The 19,551-nt window shown below is 47.7% G+C and overlaps 1 protein-coding gene across 1 annotated transcript; it reads right to left on the reverse strand.

Moving 5' to 3' along the window:
• Positions 1 to 263: 263 nt before the first annotated feature.
• Positions 264 to 19,362, reverse strand: zanl (zonadhesin, like). Its single transcript, XM_076156947.1, has 51 exons — positions 19,356 to 19,362; positions 18,948 to 19,094; positions 18,579 to 18,844; positions 17,740 to 17,824; positions 17,403 to 17,558; positions 17,155 to 17,319; positions 16,977 to 17,074; positions 16,820 to 16,898; positions 15,625 to 16,626; positions 15,318 to 15,511; positions 15,088 to 15,229; positions 14,599 to 14,843; positions 14,274 to 14,422; positions 11,976 to 12,104; positions 11,345 to 11,483; positions 11,089 to 11,230; positions 10,785 to 10,981; positions 10,449 to 10,587; positions 10,125 to 10,241; positions 9,899 to 10,023; positions 9,652 to 9,797; positions 9,426 to 9,569; positions 9,123 to 9,230; positions 8,870 to 9,039; positions 8,543 to 8,745; positions 8,314 to 8,458; positions 7,975 to 8,222; positions 7,719 to 7,896; positions 7,294 to 7,402; positions 7,099 to 7,193; positions 6,833 to 7,009; positions 6,523 to 6,731; positions 6,289 to 6,433; positions 6,019 to 6,116; positions 5,779 to 5,925; positions 5,399 to 5,563; positions 5,180 to 5,307; positions 4,785 to 5,056; positions 4,491 to 4,699; positions 3,966 to 4,110; positions 3,632 to 3,879; positions 3,217 to 3,346; positions 2,939 to 3,140; positions 2,587 to 2,742; positions 2,340 to 2,470; positions 2,008 to 2,210; positions 1,757 to 1,892; positions 1,534 to 1,674; positions 1,156 to 1,252; positions 640 to 689; positions 264 to 462 (listed from the first exon to the last, which is right to left on the reverse strand). Exons 1-51 carry the CDS (start codon positions 19,360 to 19,362, stop codon positions 404 to 406), a joined length of 8,517 nt encoding a protein of 2,838 aa, XP_076013062.1. The 3' UTR covers positions 264 to 403.
• Between the last annotated feature and the right edge of the window lie 189 nt (positions 19,363 to 19,551).

A 19,551-nucleotide genomic window follows, 5' to 3' on the forward strand; every position in this document is an offset into this window, starting at 1 on the left:
ACCCTTTAAAATACAGGGACGGGGAGGAATATTAAGGCTATAAAACAGTTCATCCAACAGTCGTGTAAATACTCTCAAAGCTGAAAGTATTATTTCATTTAACTCCAATATGTGTGTATGTGTATGTGTTGGGAAGCTAGAACAACTTTCGGGTCCAAATATTTATGGACCCGTTTGTTGTTATGTAGCTATAAACACAATCAAACGCATCTCAACACAAAGAAAACATTTAGTTTTTAATTAATTTAAACACAAACACACAGTGCAATAAACTGTCAATCAATCAGAGACATCAGGCTAATCATCGTCATCAAAAACACGACAACAAAGAAACACAAAAGAACATGCTTCCTGTATTACATGCTTATTTTCTGAAGCTTCAAACACACAAAAGTGTTTGGGTTTACATGGACGTCACTTTGTTCTCTGTCGTCTGAGCCTCCATGTTTGCGTACGGAACACCTGAAACACACACACACACACATGCACAATGTAATCTGATTGGTATGGTACTGAGTTTACAGCGTCTCCTACTGAATTAAAGTGGGTGAACTCGCCACCATTGGTCCAGTATTATTATTATTAGTAGTAGTAGTAATAAAGATATAACTTACCAAAAACAACAATAATAATTCTTACTTGTTTGTTTCATGCTGAGTTTCTTGTGCTCAAATAGGATCTTCTTTCTCCTGTGAACACAAACAACGGTTGAAGCCACTCTTTTTGGTTTCCATGGTGATAACCATTCCTCCTATGTTACATTACATTACATTACGATCATTTGGCTGACGCTTTTATCCAAAGCGACTTACATTACATTTACCACCCTTCGCAGAGGGGGGAGCAATTGAGAGTTCGGTGCCTTGCTCAGGGGCACCTCGGCAGGGGCTCGAACCGGCAACCCTCCGGTTCCCAAGCGGAAACTCTACCCACTGAGCCACTGCCTCCCTCGTAAAAGAACAGAATCCCATATATTCCCCAAATGTCGGCTCCCCCTCTCAGCTGGAGGTCAACCCTGATCCTGACCTGTGACCTCAATACCTTTGTAACATTTTGTAACAGGATTCCTCTGTGGTGCCACGTGCTCATGTTAGTCACAGGTAAGTGAAGTGTCTGAATAAGAATGGGCACACGTACACACACACACACACTCACTTTGCTTTCTGTCTGCAGACACACACAATGGTGGTTATGATGATGATAAAGACAGCAGCGGAAACAAGCACGGCGATCAAGATGATCCACTTTTCTTCTGCAGAAAGAACAAAACTATAAATAAAGGCTTTTTTTTAAATCACAAATCACAAACATTATTTACAGTTATAGTAAACATCCACTGTGTTCACACACACACACACACACACAAGGCTAGAAGCTCAGGCATCACTTTCTATCCTGGTGTTCCAGGTTTCAGGCCTGTTCACACAGAGTCTTGATTTTGTTTGGGAGTAGCACAGGTGAGAAAGACAGGTTGGACATATAAGAAGAACAGGTGAGAAGGACAGGTAAGTCGTGGCACTGCGCTGTGTTTACCAAGTCCTCCTTCCGTTACATGTTTCTCCATCTCGCAGTTTTTGCCCTCAAAGTCGTCCGTGCACTGGCAGCTGTAAGTGTTGTTGGTGACGGCCAAACATGTTCCTCCGTTCTCACACGGACTGCTGAGACACGGACTCACTGCAACGCAAACAAACAAACAAGAGTTTTCTCACGATAGGTTCAATGTAATCACTTAACGCACTTCCTGTCCCTGTCTGACCTCGGTAGCAGTCTCGTGTGAACTCGTAGATGGTGCAGATGTGCTCGCTCGGGCAGCTCTTGGGGCTGCAGATGGAGCCTGTTGCGGTGCACTGGCAGGCCTGGGCACAGTCCTCTGTGACGAACCGCTCGTTCAGCTGAAACACACAGGAACACCAACAAGCACATGAAACACGCGACAACAAACACCAGTCTGCTGCCCCCTACAGGACAGAGATGGGGACAACAAAAGTTTGCCTTGATGTCACTCACAGGGTAATATCTGTTGAGGAAGGTGCAGCCGCACTGCGTGTATGGCACACAGCTTCCCTCGCTCATCACGAAGCCTGGTGCACACTGACAGCCCTCCACACAGGAAGGGAGGTCACACTCCGAGGGCGCTGCCATGTCAGCACAGGAGGAGGGGCAAGGTGACATACAGAAAGAGTACGTGCTGTTGGCACCACAAGAGAGGGCTGCGGAGAAAAGGGGAATAATGAGCCTCAGGCTTTAACTTTAAAAGGTTGACGATAGTGGAGCTTCCTCAGTAAAACTAATAGTAAGTATTTATTGATTCTTTGATTTCAGCATTTACAGGTTCTTACCACAGTTCTGTTGTTTCCTCCAGTTTCCCAGCTTCACTCCGGCCTCCTGACACACCGCTGCATACGCCTCCAAACTCGCACAGCGCAGAGCCGCACTGCCACTCTCAGCACACAGGTCAAACACACAGTCACTGACACACACACACACACACAGAGACACTCAGATTAGAATCGTTTTTTTCAGGAACAGTCAGACATGTATAATGAGTACACCTAGTATAAACACAAGCACAAGGGGGCGACTCACTCCTGGTAGATCTGGGGGGGCAGCTTTTCGTGGCAGGCAGCAAACGCTCCTCCTTTTTCACTCAGAGCTCCACACTGTGTCACACTGTTGTAGCGATCCAGATCCGACGTGGAACAGCCAGACGTGTCAAAACCAGAGTCTGGATTCACCTCCCTCCTGGACATGCCGCAGAGGATGCAAGGACAGTTGACAGAAGGACAGAAGGACAGAAGGACAGAAGGACACAGTTTCGCAAATGTCTTTAGAACAGTCTTAAGTCGAGCTCACACTAGTCTGGTTCCAGTCACAGGCGAGGCTGCTGGACTGCAGCTGTGACCCCGAAAAGTGATGCGGTGAGGCCGTTTGCATTTACCTGTTCCGGTGAACTCTGTGAGGATGCTCAGCTGTCTTCACTCCATCAACTTGTCTGCCGTTGTCCCTCCAATCCTCTCCAAACTGGTTCAGGTTTCTGACCACTCTCCCGTCGCGCAGCATGTACTCATTCCTTGTGATACCATCGTAGTTTCCACACAGCCCTCTGACTGAGTTCACGTAGGTGCTGGGCAACAAAACCTCTGAGGAAGTAGAGGCAAAACAGTCAAATCATCAGCCACCAAAGGGGGGCGTAGGTGAGCAAGAGCTGCTGTTTACCTCCACGACTGCTTCCATCAAATCGTACGGTGAGTCCAAAGGCAGTGGTGAGCTGAACCTGCCTGGAGTTGACGGTGATGGTCAGACCACTGACTGGACTGAGAGGAGGAGCCACACGTTCACCATTCACCTGGAGGTCATAGGTCACAAGGGCAATAGTTAATGCTTTACACCTCAGTGCTCAGTTCTCTCATTGTGTAGATGGTAATAGTTCTCTTACAGGTCTGCAGGTCTTTAATGGACCCTTATGGATTCATGACCACGTGTTAAAGCCTCTAAAAGCTCCTCTACATGAACCTTTAAGTTTAGCTAAATACTAATTAGGGTGGCAACACGATATTCCCTTGTAGTATATTGGCGACCCTTGACATTACATTTTCTAAAATCTCTTTAATCTATCAATCCTGGTACTTACCAGAACTTTCCTCCCCTGCAGGAAACGTACGTCGACCCCATAGACGTTTACATACATCTGATCCAGGAAGGAAACCCTCCTGCTGCCACCACGCCTAATGTTCTTCCCCCTCACCACCAGGGGCGTCAGTGAGTTGACCAGGTTGTGGTCCTGCACCAGGATGTAGGTGTGGGGACCCTGGAAGTGATGCGTGAAGCCGTCGAAGGTACGGTAGTGAGGATCGCCTGAGATACTGCACCTATCGAACCCTAGAGGGACATTGACAGGTGAAAGGTCGGTGATGATGTCAGTTGCCAGTTTGAGGCTCGGAGGTTGATGGTGGATCAGGACTCACGGCTGGGTTTGCAGTACAGATCTCCATCTTTGTCCAGAGCGCAGATAGAGTTTGAGTTGCAAAGATGAGTCTTACAGTCGATTCCACCCCCGGGCTTACACGAACACAACTCAGCACACTTGTCTGTCAGCCACGAGTCACCCACCTAGAGAAAGACATGCAGAGAGACAGAGGGAGAGAGAGACAGACAGAAAGAGAGACAGAGAGAGAGAGACAGAGAGACAGACAGAGAGAGAGAGACAGAGATAGTCAGATAGAGAGAGAGAGAGAGAGAGACAGACAGACACAGAGAGAGAGAAAGACAGACAGAGACAGTCAAACAGAGAGAGGGAGAGAGAGACAGACAGAGAGAGAGAAACAGAGAGAAAGACAGGTTGAAGGTTTGTACATTTCTTCCATAAATCAGTGATTATTATTTGAGTTTATGAGTTTTTGAGTTTGATTAAATTTGCTTCTCTGTGACTCCTGACCTGTGCATGTCACAGGTACGTCTGCATGTTGAACAAGCTTTGACCTGTTACTTACATCGTGGTACTCTCCGTCTTTGTCCATGCAGCCACATTTGTCCAGGGGAACGCAGTGGCTGTCGCTGAGCACGAAGCCGGCGTTGCACTGGCAACCCTCCACGCAGGCAGTGGGGGGGAGGTGGCAGAAAATGGGAAAGAGGTCGGAGCAGGTCGGTGGGCAGGGGGCCGTGCAGTCGGAGTAGTGGCTGTTGGGGGCGCACGGTAGCGCTGCAGGGGGAGAGGTAAGATACGTCATGCTGCTTTAACGAAACGTGTGCGTGAATACAAAGGTTAGTGATGGTTGCTATCTTACGGCAGAAGGAGCTGTTCCTCCAGCTGATGGTGACACCGGCGCTCTGGCAGGCCTGAGCGTACGCCTCCACGTTGTCGCACAGCGTGGACTGCATGCCGTCGTATTCGCACATGTCGTAGATGCAGTTACCCAGGAATGCCTTCGGGGGCACCGCAGAGTGGCAGGGCTTGAAAAGGTCGGAGAGAATGACATGGGCGCACAGAGTCTCGTACTGCTTCTCTTCCTCTACCGTGCAGTTTGGATGGACGTCGGGACGAGTGTCCGGCTGACAGCTGCAACGCAAATCAACAAAATATGATCATTAACAATATACCGACTCACTGTAATTCATAATAAAACACACTATATGCGAATAGAAAACGGGTTAGGGGTCAGGGGTTAGGGTGTGAACTTACTTGGGGTCGCTGTCGCCCTCTGACTTCCAGCTGTTTCCCAGTTGGATGGCGTCCTTTGCTGGTTTGTTGTCAGGCATCAGGTTGTCGTCAGAGGCGTTACCGTTGTAGTTCCCACACATTCCACACAGCTGCAGGGGAGGAGAACATGTGACAGGTTACACTTCAACCAAACATCAGGAAGAGGTCAGCGGTCAGATGGAACATCAGGTGAATCCTCACCTTGTTGAAGTAATCTCCAGGCACGGTTATCTCCAGGTGATGAACACCATCAAACTTCACTTGCAGACCAAACTTGGTGTCGAGCAGTGTGTACGTGCCACTCGTTATCACTTTGGCTCCGACGGCATCAATGTTCAGCGGCGTTCGCACTCTGCGTCCATTCAGCTACGACAATACAGACGTCAGAGTTTAAACTTCTTCCATCTCTGACTGAACGTTTTGTTTGACTTCCATCTTTTTATCGTACGTTTCTACAAACTTCAACAATTCACTACTACTCCAAATTTTGGTTCAATCTGTAAAGGTTTAATGTTGATTATTGTTCATATTAATGTGTATTGTGTTCGACTGTGGTGATGTCACACTCTGCTCATCCTCACCAGAACTCTGCGGCTCTTCTGCAGCGTCACCGTGACGTCTCCAGGAAGGTAGATGGTCGCATAGCGAACGTACGAGGCCTCGGGCTGACCACGCTCCTCGTTTTTAGCCACAATCCTAAAGTTAGTCACCTGGGTTGCATTACATACCTACGGAGCCCAAATAAGAAGAGTTAGAAGATGTGAATTTGATTATGCCAACTCAGCAATTCTGCACAAGAGAAAAGCATAAAGGATCCAAACCTCCACCAGTGTGTACGTGCAGGTGCCCATGAACGTGTGCATCCTGCTGTCAAACGTGTAGTAGTGAGGATCTCCAGCCACGTGACAAACCCCCTTACCTGCAACAGGAAGTCACAAAGCAGACGCTCCTTCAAATTAAAACGCTTCTGTTTGCAACTGTAATGAACATTTACATACATATCCATTCAATGTTTTGTAGACCAGGAATGGAGACCTGGCAGCACCTGTTTGAGTGTGAATGCAGTAGGGGGCAGCAGTGAGTCTTTGTACCTGTGGAGTGGCAGTCCAGGATCCCCTCCTCCACTTTGCACTCCTGCGCCGGGCTGCACTGCCAGGGTTCACAGGTCACGTTGTTGTTGCCATGGCACTTGCAGCGCTCGGAGCAGTTGAGGTGTGTGAACCACGAGTCTCCAGTCTGCACACGCACACACACAAAAACATGTGACATGTCAACCATGGTCCTGCAGTCTGCTTTTGACAGATGTGCAACGTGTAGATGCTTACCTGTCTGTACGTTCCGTCCTCCAGGGTGCATCCACACTCGCTCGGGGGCACGCATTTGTCCCCACTGAAGACCAGACCCTCCTTACAGACACAGCCCTCCACACAGGGCTCAGCGCAGGGGCCACTGTGACCTGAGGGGTCCTGACAGCTGGGCTGAGAGCAGGCAGAGCCACAGTGATCATACTCACTCCCTGAGGGGCATTTCAGAGCTGAGGGAGGAACACAAACACAGAGTTTGTTCCTGATCCCTTTAACCACATTTATGGTGCATGAACCCATGGCTCTGTTCGTCACACACACTCAGACTTACGGCAGAAGGTACTGTTTCTCCATTTGATGGGGACTCCTGCGGCGGCGCACATGTCAGCGTAGCTCTCGATTGCCTGGCACAGCGCCACCGTCTGGCCTCCCGTGGCACACAGGTCGTACTTGCAGTTGTCAAAGTAAGGGTCAGGGTTCACCACGGCGTGACACGGCTTAAAGAGACCTGAGGTCACACAGGGACAGCTGTGCATGAGTGTGTGTGTGTGTGTGAGAGTGTGTGAATGTGTGAGTGTCTGCATGTTTGCGTGTTACCGTTGGGATCAGTGATCATTCCACAGCTGGTGGGCTTCTTGGCCTCCTCCTCTACATCTTTGTCACAGTCCTCGCTTCCTCCACCATGGTTGCAGCTGAGGAAGAGGATGAAGATTTGGGAATTTTACAGTTGAAGTGGTTCAAAAGTGTAAACATTTAGAAGTTATAATCAGTGTGTGTGTGTGGGTGACTCACTCAGGTCGGGGGTCAGGGACCTTCCAGCTCTCTCCCAGCTCGTTTGTTGTGGCTGCTGTGGCGTGGTCAGGTTTCCTGTTGTCGTCTTTGGGGTTTCCGTTAAAGTTTCCTGTCAGAATGAATAATGAAGGTCTGAGTGGATTTGACAAATAATTATAGATAATTTTAACACCAGAGCAGCACAAATGTATAAAAGCGTAAAGATCTAATTACTATAGAAACAAACACGATTTCACTGGAAATGACTGAAGCCATTATTGATTTAAAAGCCATAAGTGGACACACAGATTTGATAAATGATTGTTTAATTACCTGATGTGCTGTGTGTGTCTGTGTGTGTGTGTGTAACAAGCTACGCGAGGAGAGACAAAGCGCTCACTAAATTTCCCTTTGCAGGGGGTGGAGCTTATGAAACTGGTCCTCACCACACATTCCACACAGCTGGCCTTGGTAGGAGTTAGGTAACCTGACATCAGCATGGTGGGTTCCATCAAAACGAACCTGTAGGCCAAAGTTTGTTTCCAAGGCAACAAACTTTCCACTCATGTAAACACGAATCCCATTGAGTAGAGAGATGGGAGGGAGGATGGCTGACCCATTGACCTGAGAGCAGAGACAGAGACATGAGGAGGGCAGGACAGATCTGACCTCTGACCCTGCTGTGACAGGGAGCTCACTCACCTGGACAGTGCGACCTTTGCCCATGATGATGGTTGTGTCGCCCACGGTGACGACCACGGCTCGTACATAAGAAACCTTCTTGTTGCTTCCTCTGTGCTCGTTCTGCGTGTGCACGCTGAAGTAGGGCAGGTCAGAGGTCAAGTTGCAGGGTTGGGTCAGGATGTAGGAGCACGACCCCATGTAGTTATGTGTTCGTTTGTCAAAGGTCATGTAGTGGGGGTCACCTGATACAGAGCAAATGCCTGTTCCTGAAGCGCAACACAGAGGGCAAAGGTCAACTGGATGAGACCAAGGATACCTGCATTTGATTCTGTGTTTATGTGTGTGTATGTGTGTTACCCAGTGGGTGGCAGCCATAGTCTCCACCCTGCAGCTGGCAGCTCTCTGTGATTGGATTACAGCTGCTGTTGTGGCACTGAATCAAGCCTCCACCCTGACACACACACTTCTGCTCACAGCCCTTCACATACCAGTCATCTCCCACCTGACACACACACACACAGTGTCAGCAGCAGCAGCATATTAATGTATTGATACTAAGTTGGGTTAAAGTGATCTCCACACTCACGGGGTGGTAATGGCCGCTGGTGTCCACACAGCCGCAGTCTTTGAGTGGCACACACTTGTTGTCACTGAGGATGAATCCAGAGTCACACTCACAACCCTCAACACACACATCCGCACAGCCCGGGGATCCAACCACGCCAAGACACGTCTCAGGACACGAGTTGGCACACACATAGTACGAGCTGTTGGCAGGACACAGCAGGGCTGCAGGGAGAATGAAGAGGAGGTAAAGAGAGGAAGAGAGGAAGAGAGGAAGAGGGGGAAATCAGGATTCTTCTTCTCCTCATTATTAGATTTGATCGCAGTTTTAACAGAATCATTTGCGTACGGCAGAATTCCGGCGTCCTCCACTGGTGAACTTTGGCCCCGGCGTTGTGGCAGGCAGCGGTGTAGGCCTGCAGCTGGCCACACAGCGCCTCCTGCTGGCCGTTGAGGCGACACATGTCATACACGCAGCTCTGGAAGAAGGGAGTGGGATCCACCACAGCCACACACTCTCTGCAACAAGCACAAGCCATGAACACACATGTCTCAAATAGCACAACAAAAACCTTTAGGTGAGTTTTGTTTAGTTTTCTCACCTGAAGGGTCCAGTTGCGTCTGTAATCTTTCCACATTTGTCAGGTTTCATCACCTCGGCCTCCACTTTGGGGTCACACTCAGGGTCAGGCTTGGTGCCTGGAGTGCACCTGGGAGGTCAAACAGCACTCCAGTTACTTTAGATTCTCACTGGTAAAACATTCTCATAATGATTGTGAAATGCAAAGACTTTTAACCCTTCATCCTCCTTCTTCCTCCTCCTGCTCAACTAAAATCCACTGACAACTCATCGGATCAGACCTCTGAGGGTGAAGTCTGATGAAAAGGATTTATCTGACACTCACGACTCATCCTCGTCTTCCTCAGTCTGCCAGCTATTGCTGAAGTCGTTGGCGTTTCCGGTCGTGGTGCCGTCTGGTTTGGTGAAGTCGTTGTTTGGGTTTCCATCGTAGTCGCCACAGAGGCCGCACATCTGGTCAGAGTACGAGCTGGAAGGGCGAGGAGAGAGCAGCGTTTGAGCGAGTGTACGTGAGTCACCTGCATGTGCATGAAGATGTCACACGGGATCACCTGGGCACGGTGATCTGGGCGTAATGGTTCCCATCCCAGCGAACCCGCAGGCCAAAGGTGGTCTGCAGGGTCACATACTGACCAGCTAGACTTAGAGAGACGAGAGGGGAGGGCAAGTGAGGCAGCGCCACCCGCAGGCCGTTCACCTGCAGACAGAAGAGGAAGTGTGTGAACAAAAGAAGGATGACGAGGAGACTGAGCCGTACAGGAGTGACGTCAGTGAAATGCTCAATTCACTCATACTAACCAGAGTCTTCCTCCCCTTCATCAGGGTGATGGTGATTCTGTCGATGGTCACGTAGAGTTTCTTCAGGTAGGACAGGCCCGACACTCCTCGCTCCTCATTCTTCGCCTCCACCGAAAACCACGGACCTGGAAATGAAATAGCAAACCCAAACAACAATCAGGACCTGATGACCATTATGACACGAGTGTGGCTGCGCTTGCACTCGCATATGTGTGTGTATGTGTACCTGTGGTGTTCCTGCAGCTCCTGGCCAGTGTGTAGGTGCAGGTTCCCATAAAGCTGTAGAACTTCTTGTCAAAGGTGTTGTAGTGAGGGTCTCCAGAGACCACACAGTCCTGAGAGCCTGCAGGTCCACATAGACCAGGTCAGGGGTCAGAAGATTGAGTCAGCAATGACTTTCAAATAATTGAATTGATGCAAATAATTGTTAATTTTAAAGACGTTTCTATTCTATTTTTGAAGTGTGTCATTTATCGTGCAATATATTATATAATTTAAATATGGATGAAAGCCTACGAAGCTGCGAAGGTCAAACCTAAGGAATACAAACCTGTGGGGTAGCAGCCAAGCTCACCGCCCTCAACTTTACACTCGTGCAATGGAGGACAGGGAGAGTTCCAACAAGTGACGAACGGAGCATTACACTGACATTTCAGCTTACAGTCCTCCACGTAAAACTCCTCTCCAGGCTGACACACACACACACACACACACACACACACACACACACACACACCCCACTTTAACAAAGAAGGTTCTCTGTGCTAAGCAGAAACTTCTAATTCAAATGTTTCCGTGTTTATGTACATGAAAGTGCACATTTTACTCGTGACAAATCCTGAGCACAGATGCATGTTTATTTGTGTGTTCGTGTTGCTAAAGTTACCTGGTAATACTGTCCATTGGTGTGTTTGCAGCCACATGAGCTCTTCTTCACACACTTTCCAGCACTGAGGACGTAGCCGGGGTCACACACACAGGCCTCCGTACAGGGGCCGGTGCAGCCTGAGGGCATCCCCGAACACGTCTCCTGACAGGGGGCAGCACACGGGTCATAGTGGCTGTTGGTGGGGCAGTCCAGAGCTGAGGGAAGGACCGGAAAGAGAGTTTATGTTTGTTATACCTGCATGGAAAAAAGATAAACTATTTTTCTATCCATCCATAGATCGTTCCATTCCTCCTTCACTCACGGCAGAAGGTTTTGTTCCTCCAGGGTCCGATGACGACTCCACGGTCCTGGCACTCGTGGACGTAGGCTTCAATGGCCTCACACAGGATAGGTTTGGCTCCTTCCAGCTCACACAGGTCAAACAGACAGTCCCTGAAGTAGTTCTGACAACACACACACACATTGGTTCTTCATGCTGTTTACGCACGCACCTTTATGTGTGTGTGTGTGTACATGTTTGTGTGCATGTGCGTGTGTGTGTGTGGGAGCGCTCTCACATTGGGATTGACTTTGGGGTGGCACACAGCAAAGGGTCCGTCTTTATCCAGCAGGATTCCGCAGAATCCTGAGCTCTCGTACAGATCTTGCTCCTCTTCATCACAGCCAGGGATGGTGGTGTTTGGTTTTTTATTACAGCTGCTCACAGACAGGCAGGGTTAAATAGTGTTCAGGGTAAGACATCAAACATACTTCATGATTCTTGAGTGAGTCAAATGAAAATAGTTTGTCCATGAATGAAAGCTGTTGTGTGTGACTTTGAGGGGCAAACAGATGGAGGTTGGATTTCATGTTTACTGTGGCAGTGGCAGTGGCGCAGTCCTCAGGGGACTCTGCATGGGAACCAGAGGCTGGCTGGTTCGAGTCCCCTGTGGGCCAAAGCTGGCAGCCAAGGTTCTGCCAGTTTTGCCTCCAGGCCACTGCCGAGTTGCCCTTGAGCAAGGCACCGAACCCCAACCTGCTCTGCTGGCTGCCTGTGTCTAGGAGCATGGTTGCAAACTTTCAAAATGTGTGTGATTTGCATTAGTGTGCAACATGTATGTGTATAGCATGTATGCATGAAATGTAAAAGCATGTACTTGAGGAATTTCTCAAAACTTGAGACAATGAAGGTGTTCTTTCTTTACTCACTCAGGATCCGTGACCCAACTGTGTCCAAACTCATTAACATCCTTGGTCAGGGATCCGTCTGGCTTACGGAGGTCATCTTTGGCGTTTTTGTTGTAGTCTCCGCACAGTCCACACAGCTTGTCCTGATAGCTGCAGATCACATGTTGGAGGGGGGTTACTGAGCACATGTGCAAATGAGTCATTTATGATGTATATGTGATATTAGAATGTAGATAGTGATATGAGTGCAGAATGTACATTATTTTCATTCTGGCTTTCTTTGTACATCACGTTTGCATGAGAGAAAAAAGAGTGCGATAGTAAGCTGTGGGCAAATAAGGCGTTTCCAAGTCTCCTTGAAAAAACTACGCTTTGCTCTCAAGGGCGAATATTTCAAGTAGGATTAATATGGCTAGTGAACAGGGAGACACAGAGGAGGAATTCCGTCTTGCAAAGAACCATACATCCATGCCGAGATCGAATATGCTGCTGATACAGCCTGAGAAATTAGAGGAGCACTTCTCTCCGCACCTTGGACCGAGAAGAGCGAGAATTCCAACTGCAACCGGAGATGTTGCACCCTGATGAGTATCCTCATATACTACAACCAGAGGATCTAGAATCGGTCAATGAGAGCCCTCCGGAAGCTCCCGAGCTAGAGCGATGTTTTAAGAAATTCAATAATGGGAAATGCCGGGATACGGATGTCATCTACGGCGAGCAGCTGAAATACTCTCAATCCAGTTACAAGTGCCTGGCTACTATCAGCAATAACAGTCTCTATAAAAAGGGGTCTAGACGTCTAGCTGAACACTACCGTGGTCTATTAATAATCGCGACAATGTCCAAAATTGTCACGGTAATTGTTGATGGGAGGATATGGCTGATCAAGCGGGAGGCAGTGGCTCAGTGGGTAGAGCTTCTGCTTGGTAACCGGAGGGTCCCCGATTCGAGCCCCTGCCGAGGTGCCCCTGAGTAAGGCACCGAACCCTCAATTGCGCCCCCCTCTGCGAAGGGTGGTAATGTAATGTAAGTCGCTTTGGATAAAAGAGATTCCACTCCAATGCTCCAAACTTGTCTCAGTATTAAGGGCAGTGTACACAAGCACAAAAGCATGCATAAAGGGTGCTCGACAATATTTTGAGACATTTTCAGGATGTCGATAAGGGGGTTTCCAGAGTCTACCTATTTTCAATATCTATATGGACTTTGATATGTGGTGCGCACGACATGAACTGCTGAAAAAGGTTCCTGACAGCGCAGTTCTGGTCGAGTTCCAAATACCAAATGAGGTATCACCTCGTGAACTCCGTAGAAGAGCCCCTGCAGCAGGTCAAAGAAGAGTAACTGAGTTACTATATGCTGACGACATGATTATATTCTTGTATAGTATAGAAAGAGCTAAATCAGATTATAGCTATACCTGTATATAACTACTTTACTAGATTTGGGATGTCTTATTGTAAAACAGAGACCATGGCGTTTAATGTCGACGAATCAATCTCAGGAATCCTTGATATCCGTGAACAATGTGAACATCAAGAATGTCAGGGTATTCCAGTACCTTTGCCACCAAATAACTAATACTGCAAAGTCATCAGCAGCGCTGCATTTGAGATTTTCATCAGCTTTCAAGAAGTGGGAGTTTAAACGCTGGTTGACTGACAGGGAAATATATCTAAGCACCCGTATGAAGATCCTCACATCATGCGTCAGGTCTCATTGGCTGAATGAAATTCAAGCCTGTGATTTGTTGGCTTCAGATTTCAAAAAGATTGAATGTGTCTGAAATGGATTCTTAAGGCAGATGGTGGCAGATACGCTAGAAAGAATGCTCCATCCCGTCCCGTAGCAGGCACAAGAAGGGTATAGACCCAGCAACCCAATTCGAAGGATAGACCAACTGGTCTTTCAAGATAACTAATGAGCGACTGCAGGAAATTACAAGCTCTCACTCCATTCGAGACTTCTGCCACGTTCAATGTTTAAAGTAGATGAGCCATGTATGCCGCTTGGAAAATTATACTATGCAAAAGCAGATGCTATTTGACAAGAGAACGTCAACTAGGACATGGACGAAACTCGAGGACCTCTTGGGTGTTGATCGGCAACAGGCTAGAAAGATGATGATGAACAGGACAGAATTTACTTGTCTGCTCCAACAACGTTTCCCTGAGCCGACGTGCCCCAAGTCCGACCTCAGGCCCAGTGGGAAACATTGATGATGATGATGTATCATAATAAGACAGTACTGAACTTGTGACTTGTGAAAAATGTGTATTCTAAACAAATATAATCCCTGATAATCTGTGCTCTCACTCTTTGATAACTTTGATTTCCATGTGATGATTCCCATCATATCGAACAGTCACACCAAAGGTCATGGCCACAGCGTAATGTTTTCCTGACTTGAACACAGAAACACCCGGGACTGGAGTCACTGGCAGGTTTACGTTGGTTCCATTCAGCTGTAGGCGAACAAAGCACACAAGACAGAATCATGAACAACATCTGTGATGATTCAGGTTGGTCTTAGGTTTTTAGCTGAAAGCATGTAGAAGTAGTAAAAGAAACACTGTCAATTGAAGTCATGGAGATTGAAATGTTGCTGCTGTTCTTGGGTGCTTCCTGTCTCATTTCCTACCTGTACTGTGCCTCCTTTGAGGATTGAGATCTTCAGCATGTGTACATAAACATGTACAGCCTTCAAATAAGAGATGGAAGGGTTGTTGTAGCGGTTTTCGTTGTCAGCATGGACCTCAAAGTATGTCATGTTCGTATCATTGCAGGGTTGAGACATCACGTAGCTGCAGTTTCCCATGAAGTTGTATCTGAGTTTGTCAAAAGTTGTGTAGTGGGGATCACCAGATGCTATGCATGTGGATGTATCTAAGGGAATAAAGTATGAGCACTTTCAGCTGTAAGTGTGTGAGAAAGATTCGCATTTATGAGGATTCTGCCACCTGTTGCCTGGATTCAGTCTGATTTCTGAGACTGGACAGTGATTCTGAAGCCCATCATCTCAAAACAACTTAGCTTCTGAATTTCTGATTTTGAATTTTTGTTGGACATTCCATTCAAACCAACCAATCCATCAGATTCATTAATACGTTACTCACATAAACAACCTTACCTTTAGGATAGCAATTTGCAACTCCATTAACTTTGCGACACTCTTCAGTGGGATCGCAGAAGTTATCAACACATTCCAAACTGTAATTCCCCACACAGCGGCACAGCTTGGAGCAGCCATCACCAAAAATGATTTCACCGGGCTGAGAACAAGGAGGACAAAGGATCAACCTCAATGACTCAATGACAGCAAACAACACACAGAAACTAAAGTTAACATTAACCTCAGACCTCATAGTAGTTGTTCTGATCATCCAGACAGCCACATTTCTCCAGTGGTACACAACGACGGCCCTTAAAGACATAACCGGGTTTGCAGAAGCAGCCGCTGATACAGGAGCCATTGCAGTTGGTGGAGGGTTCCATACAGGTGGGGATACAAGCTGGACCACATTCTATGTACTCTGCATCTGGGGGGCACGGTCCTGCAGAACAGAGAGCAAAATAATTGTTTGACTAAGACAGAAAGAGTTTATTAAAGTGATATAATCTGCCATGTCACTCCAGTGTAAAAAATAAGATCATCAAAAATGTGTACTTGTTGGTTTAGGTGTAGTTGATCCAGGTGTTGTTGGTCTGGGTGTTGTTGGATTGGGTGTACTGGGTCTGGGAGTTGTGGGTTTGGGTGTTGTTGGTTTGGGTGTAGTTGGTTTGGGTGTTGTAGGTCCAGGTGTTGTTGGTCCAGGAGTTGTTGGTTTGGGTGTAGTTAGTCCTGGTGTTGTTGGTCCAGGCGTTGTTGGTCCGGGTGTAGTTGGTCCAGGAGTTGTTGGTTTGGGTGTACTTGGCCCAGGTGTTGTTGGTCCAGGAGTTGTTGGTTTGGGTGTTGAAGGTCCAGGTGTTGTTGGATTGGGTGTTGTAGGTCCAGGTGTTGTTGGTTTTGGTGTAGTTGGTCCAGGAGTTGTTGGTTTGGGTGTAGTTAGTCCTGGTGTTGTTGGTCCAGGCGTTGTTGGTTTTGGTGTAGTTGGTCCAGGAGTTGTTGGTTTGGGTGTAGTTGGCCCAGGTGTTGTTGGTCCAGGAGTTGTTGGTTTGGGTGTTGTAGGTCCAGGTGTTGTTGGTTTGGGTGTTGTAGGTCCAGGTGTTGTTGGTCCAGGTGTTGTTGGTTTTGGTGTAGTTGGTCCAGGAGTTGTTGGTTTGGGTGTAGTTAGTCCTGGTGTTGTTGGTTTTGGTGTAGTTGGTCCAGGAGTTGTTGGTTTGGGTGTAGTTGGCCCAGGTGTTGATGGTCCAGGTGTTGTTGGTTTGGGTGTTGTAGGTCCAGGTGTTGTTGGTCCAGGCGTTGTTGGTTTTGGTGTAGTTGGTCCAGGAGTTGTTGGTTTGGGTGTTGTAGGTCCAGGTGTAGTTGGTCCAGGAGTTGTTGGTTTGGGTGTAGTTGGTCCAGGAGTTGTTGGTTTGGGTGTAGTTGGTTCAGGTGTTGTTGGTTTTGGTGTACTTGGTCCAGGGGTTGTTGGTTTGGGTGTAGTTGGTCCAGGTGTTGTAGGTCCGGGTGTACTTGGTCCAGGTGTGGTTGGTTTGGGTGTACTTGGTCCAGGAGTTGTTGGTTTGGCTGTTGTAGGTCCAGGAGTTGTTGGTCCGGGTGTTGTAGGTCCAGGTGTAGTTGGTTTGGGTGTTGTTGGACCTTGCGTGGTCACCGGTGGAAGAGGAGTTGTAGGTGGAGCTAAGATGAGAGATAAATTATAAAAAATCTCTGGTATTATTATAAATATTTGGGATCTGGACTCTTTCGTATGGTTTCTCACCTGTGCAGGTCTTGATGCAAACAGCGTCTACGGCAATGTCTGTTTGGGGAGTCTCTCCAAACGTACCAACAATCACAAACTGAAACACAAACAGACAGGTTAGTGTGTAGTCTTAGGAGCACAAACACAAACAGACAGACACAGTTGTGGTGTACACCTGAACGGCAGTGGTTGCCAGGTAGTGGACCTCAGCAGCCTTCCAGCTTTGGCCCTGGTTCCCCATAATCGTGAACAGAGGAGGTCCCAGGCTTCCATCTACAGAAAGACCGACAGGTGAGGCAAACCGTTGGTGTGCTGCCTCTGAGCTCTGTGTGCTGATACACTCAGCCTCTTACCTGCAGCTAAAGTGTGCACGCTGAGCTTCATAGTGGTGCTGGTGCCATACAAGTAGTAGTAGAAGGTCAAGTCCAGACAGCCAGAAGAGGGTGTCACAGGACTTCTGATCTCAGCCTTGACTCCCGGGACAGCCTCAGTGGAATCCAGCAACATATAATTACCGACTGAAACAGCCACAGCAAAGGTGAAAGAAAGGAAGTTTATTTGTAAGCTTCATGAGGTTTAATGTTCTTTGAGTTTTACTTACAGCCAGGTTTGGAGAAGTCGTCTTCAGGTCCGGTGCCCTGAGTCTCTGTTGGTCCGTTCCACTGACCAAAACCAAATAGGTCAGGATTGTCATTCGGATGAGTCGTCCACCCGCACAGGTCATCCAAAGTGTCAAAGTCGCAACCCGTCACACAGGCTGTCAACACAACGCACAAACTCAGTGTACAGAGGTGTGTGTGTGTGTGTGTGTGTGTGTGTGTGTGTGTGTGTGTGTGTGTGTGTGTGTGTGTGTGTGTGTGTGTGTGTGTGTGTGTGTGTGTGTGTGTGTGTGTGTGTGTGTGTGTGTGTGTGTGTGTGTTGGAAAGAGGGAGACTCACAGGGACATGCTCCCTCAGTAATGATAATGTTGTCCAAAGCTGAGTCGCAGGAATCGCTGAATCCTCTCTCAGCTTCAAACACAACCTGCACACACACAGGAACATGGTCAGCGACTCAAGAACCTTTTCAGTTTGGCACCATGGATCCAGGAACCACATGAGCACAGTTCCTAGAATCTAACCCGTGTTTTAGTTCCAGGGCAGAGGATCGGACTGAACTTTGAGTGTTAGTTTATGTTGGAGATTTGCTGCAGTTTATCATCAATCATGCGTACAGTTCAACACTCACAACCACTTGTGAGTTTGACCTGCAGCTAAACTGAATTTTGTTTCTTGGTCTTATGAAGGTTGAATTGTGCATCATGATTTCAAAGCCCTTTAGATCCACCAAAAATAACTCGAACCTTGTTTGAATAACATGTAAATAAGTGTGTGAAAGTAAAGCTGTGTATCATATCAGTATGTCCTCACATTTATCTCAGTCAGTGTTTTTCTCAACTCTTTATAACTGTTATAACCTAAGTTATGACCTAAGTATGTCGACTGTGAGGCAAAAGACAAGATAAGAGGTGGTGGGCAAGGTCTGTGATTGTGTGTTTGTGTTGGGTTTATGATGGCCATGTTGTCAAGTGTTTCTTATTATCTGGACAGTTTTCTGAGTAGGTTCAGGTAAGCTTCATGGTGAGCTTAAAGGGAAATTGAAGGCTGTATAGTGGGTGCAGTGGTGCTGTGGCTCACGGGCCTCTGTCGTTGGGGTGAGGGAGTGAGCAATCATGGAGCTCCATTCAGGTTGGGGTAATGAGAACAACAGCTCAGTGATTGCTGTCAGCGACACTCACCGTGAGGCTCTGACTGCTCGGTTTGGTCACAGTGACAGAGCCCGTCAGCCATGATGGACTCTGGATGCCGGTCTTCTTCCAGACCTCCCCCTCAGCCTCGGGCGTCTTCGCCAGAACCTTGAGCACGTTCTGACTGTCGGTGCCATACATGTAGTAACGAAACTGGATGCAGATCTGAGAGGCAGATGACGTGAGGGCGGGACTCAGCAGACGAGCATTCTGCTTGTTCGCCACGTTGTCGCACTCGTGGTAGATGTAGTAACCCTCTGGAGAGAAAAAACACATTCATTTTCATCTCAGCATGTGTTCATGTCATTCTTGTGTGCGGGTTCAGCGGGTTTTCTGATTTTCAAAGAAATGGTGACTAACTTCCATCGGGGAAGTCTCCGCTGGGGCCCGTTCCCTGGGTCGGCGTTGGACCCTTGTGTCGGGTCCAGTCACTGTTGTCGACAGTGTCCTGGACAAAGCTGCAGAACGGCTTAGTGTCGTCATTGAAGTCACAAGAGGCCAAACCAACTGCATGGAGACAAACATGACAATAGGGGCCGATTGATTAGGTTACTATAGCAACATAACATAAACCAAGTCTGAGTGTTTGATGTCATTGATTGGTCATGAGCAGGCCCCCTGCTGGTAAGAATGTTGGGGCTTGCCAATGTGACACTTCCAGCTCTGATTTTAAAATCGAAAGAGTCACATTTAAAAGCATTTTTATTTTTTGTAAGTATGACGTTATGTTTCCGTGCACTGTAAATAAAACAACACAAGCACCTCAACCTCTCATAACGCCATCCTAACGGTTCTGGTGACCCTTCACCTTTCATCTACCACCATGGTCTTCTAAATTTTGTAAAGAATGAAAGTAAAAGACAAGGTACAGAAGACAAGAGAGCCAGTGAGCCAGAGAAGCTCGATTTGTTGTGGATTTACTGTAGATTTAATCACTTTATGATCTACTGAAAGAATCATTAAC

Source organism: Genypterus blacodes, unplaced genomic scaffold, assembly GCF_046128005.1.
Source record: "Genypterus blacodes isolate CSIRO-AG114 ecotype Tasmania unplaced genomic scaffold, CSIRO-AGI_Gbla_v1 ptg000002l_1, whole genome shotgun sequence".
Taxonomy (NCBI): Eukaryota; Metazoa; Chordata; class Actinopteri; order Ophidiiformes; family Ophidiidae; genus Genypterus; species Genypterus blacodes.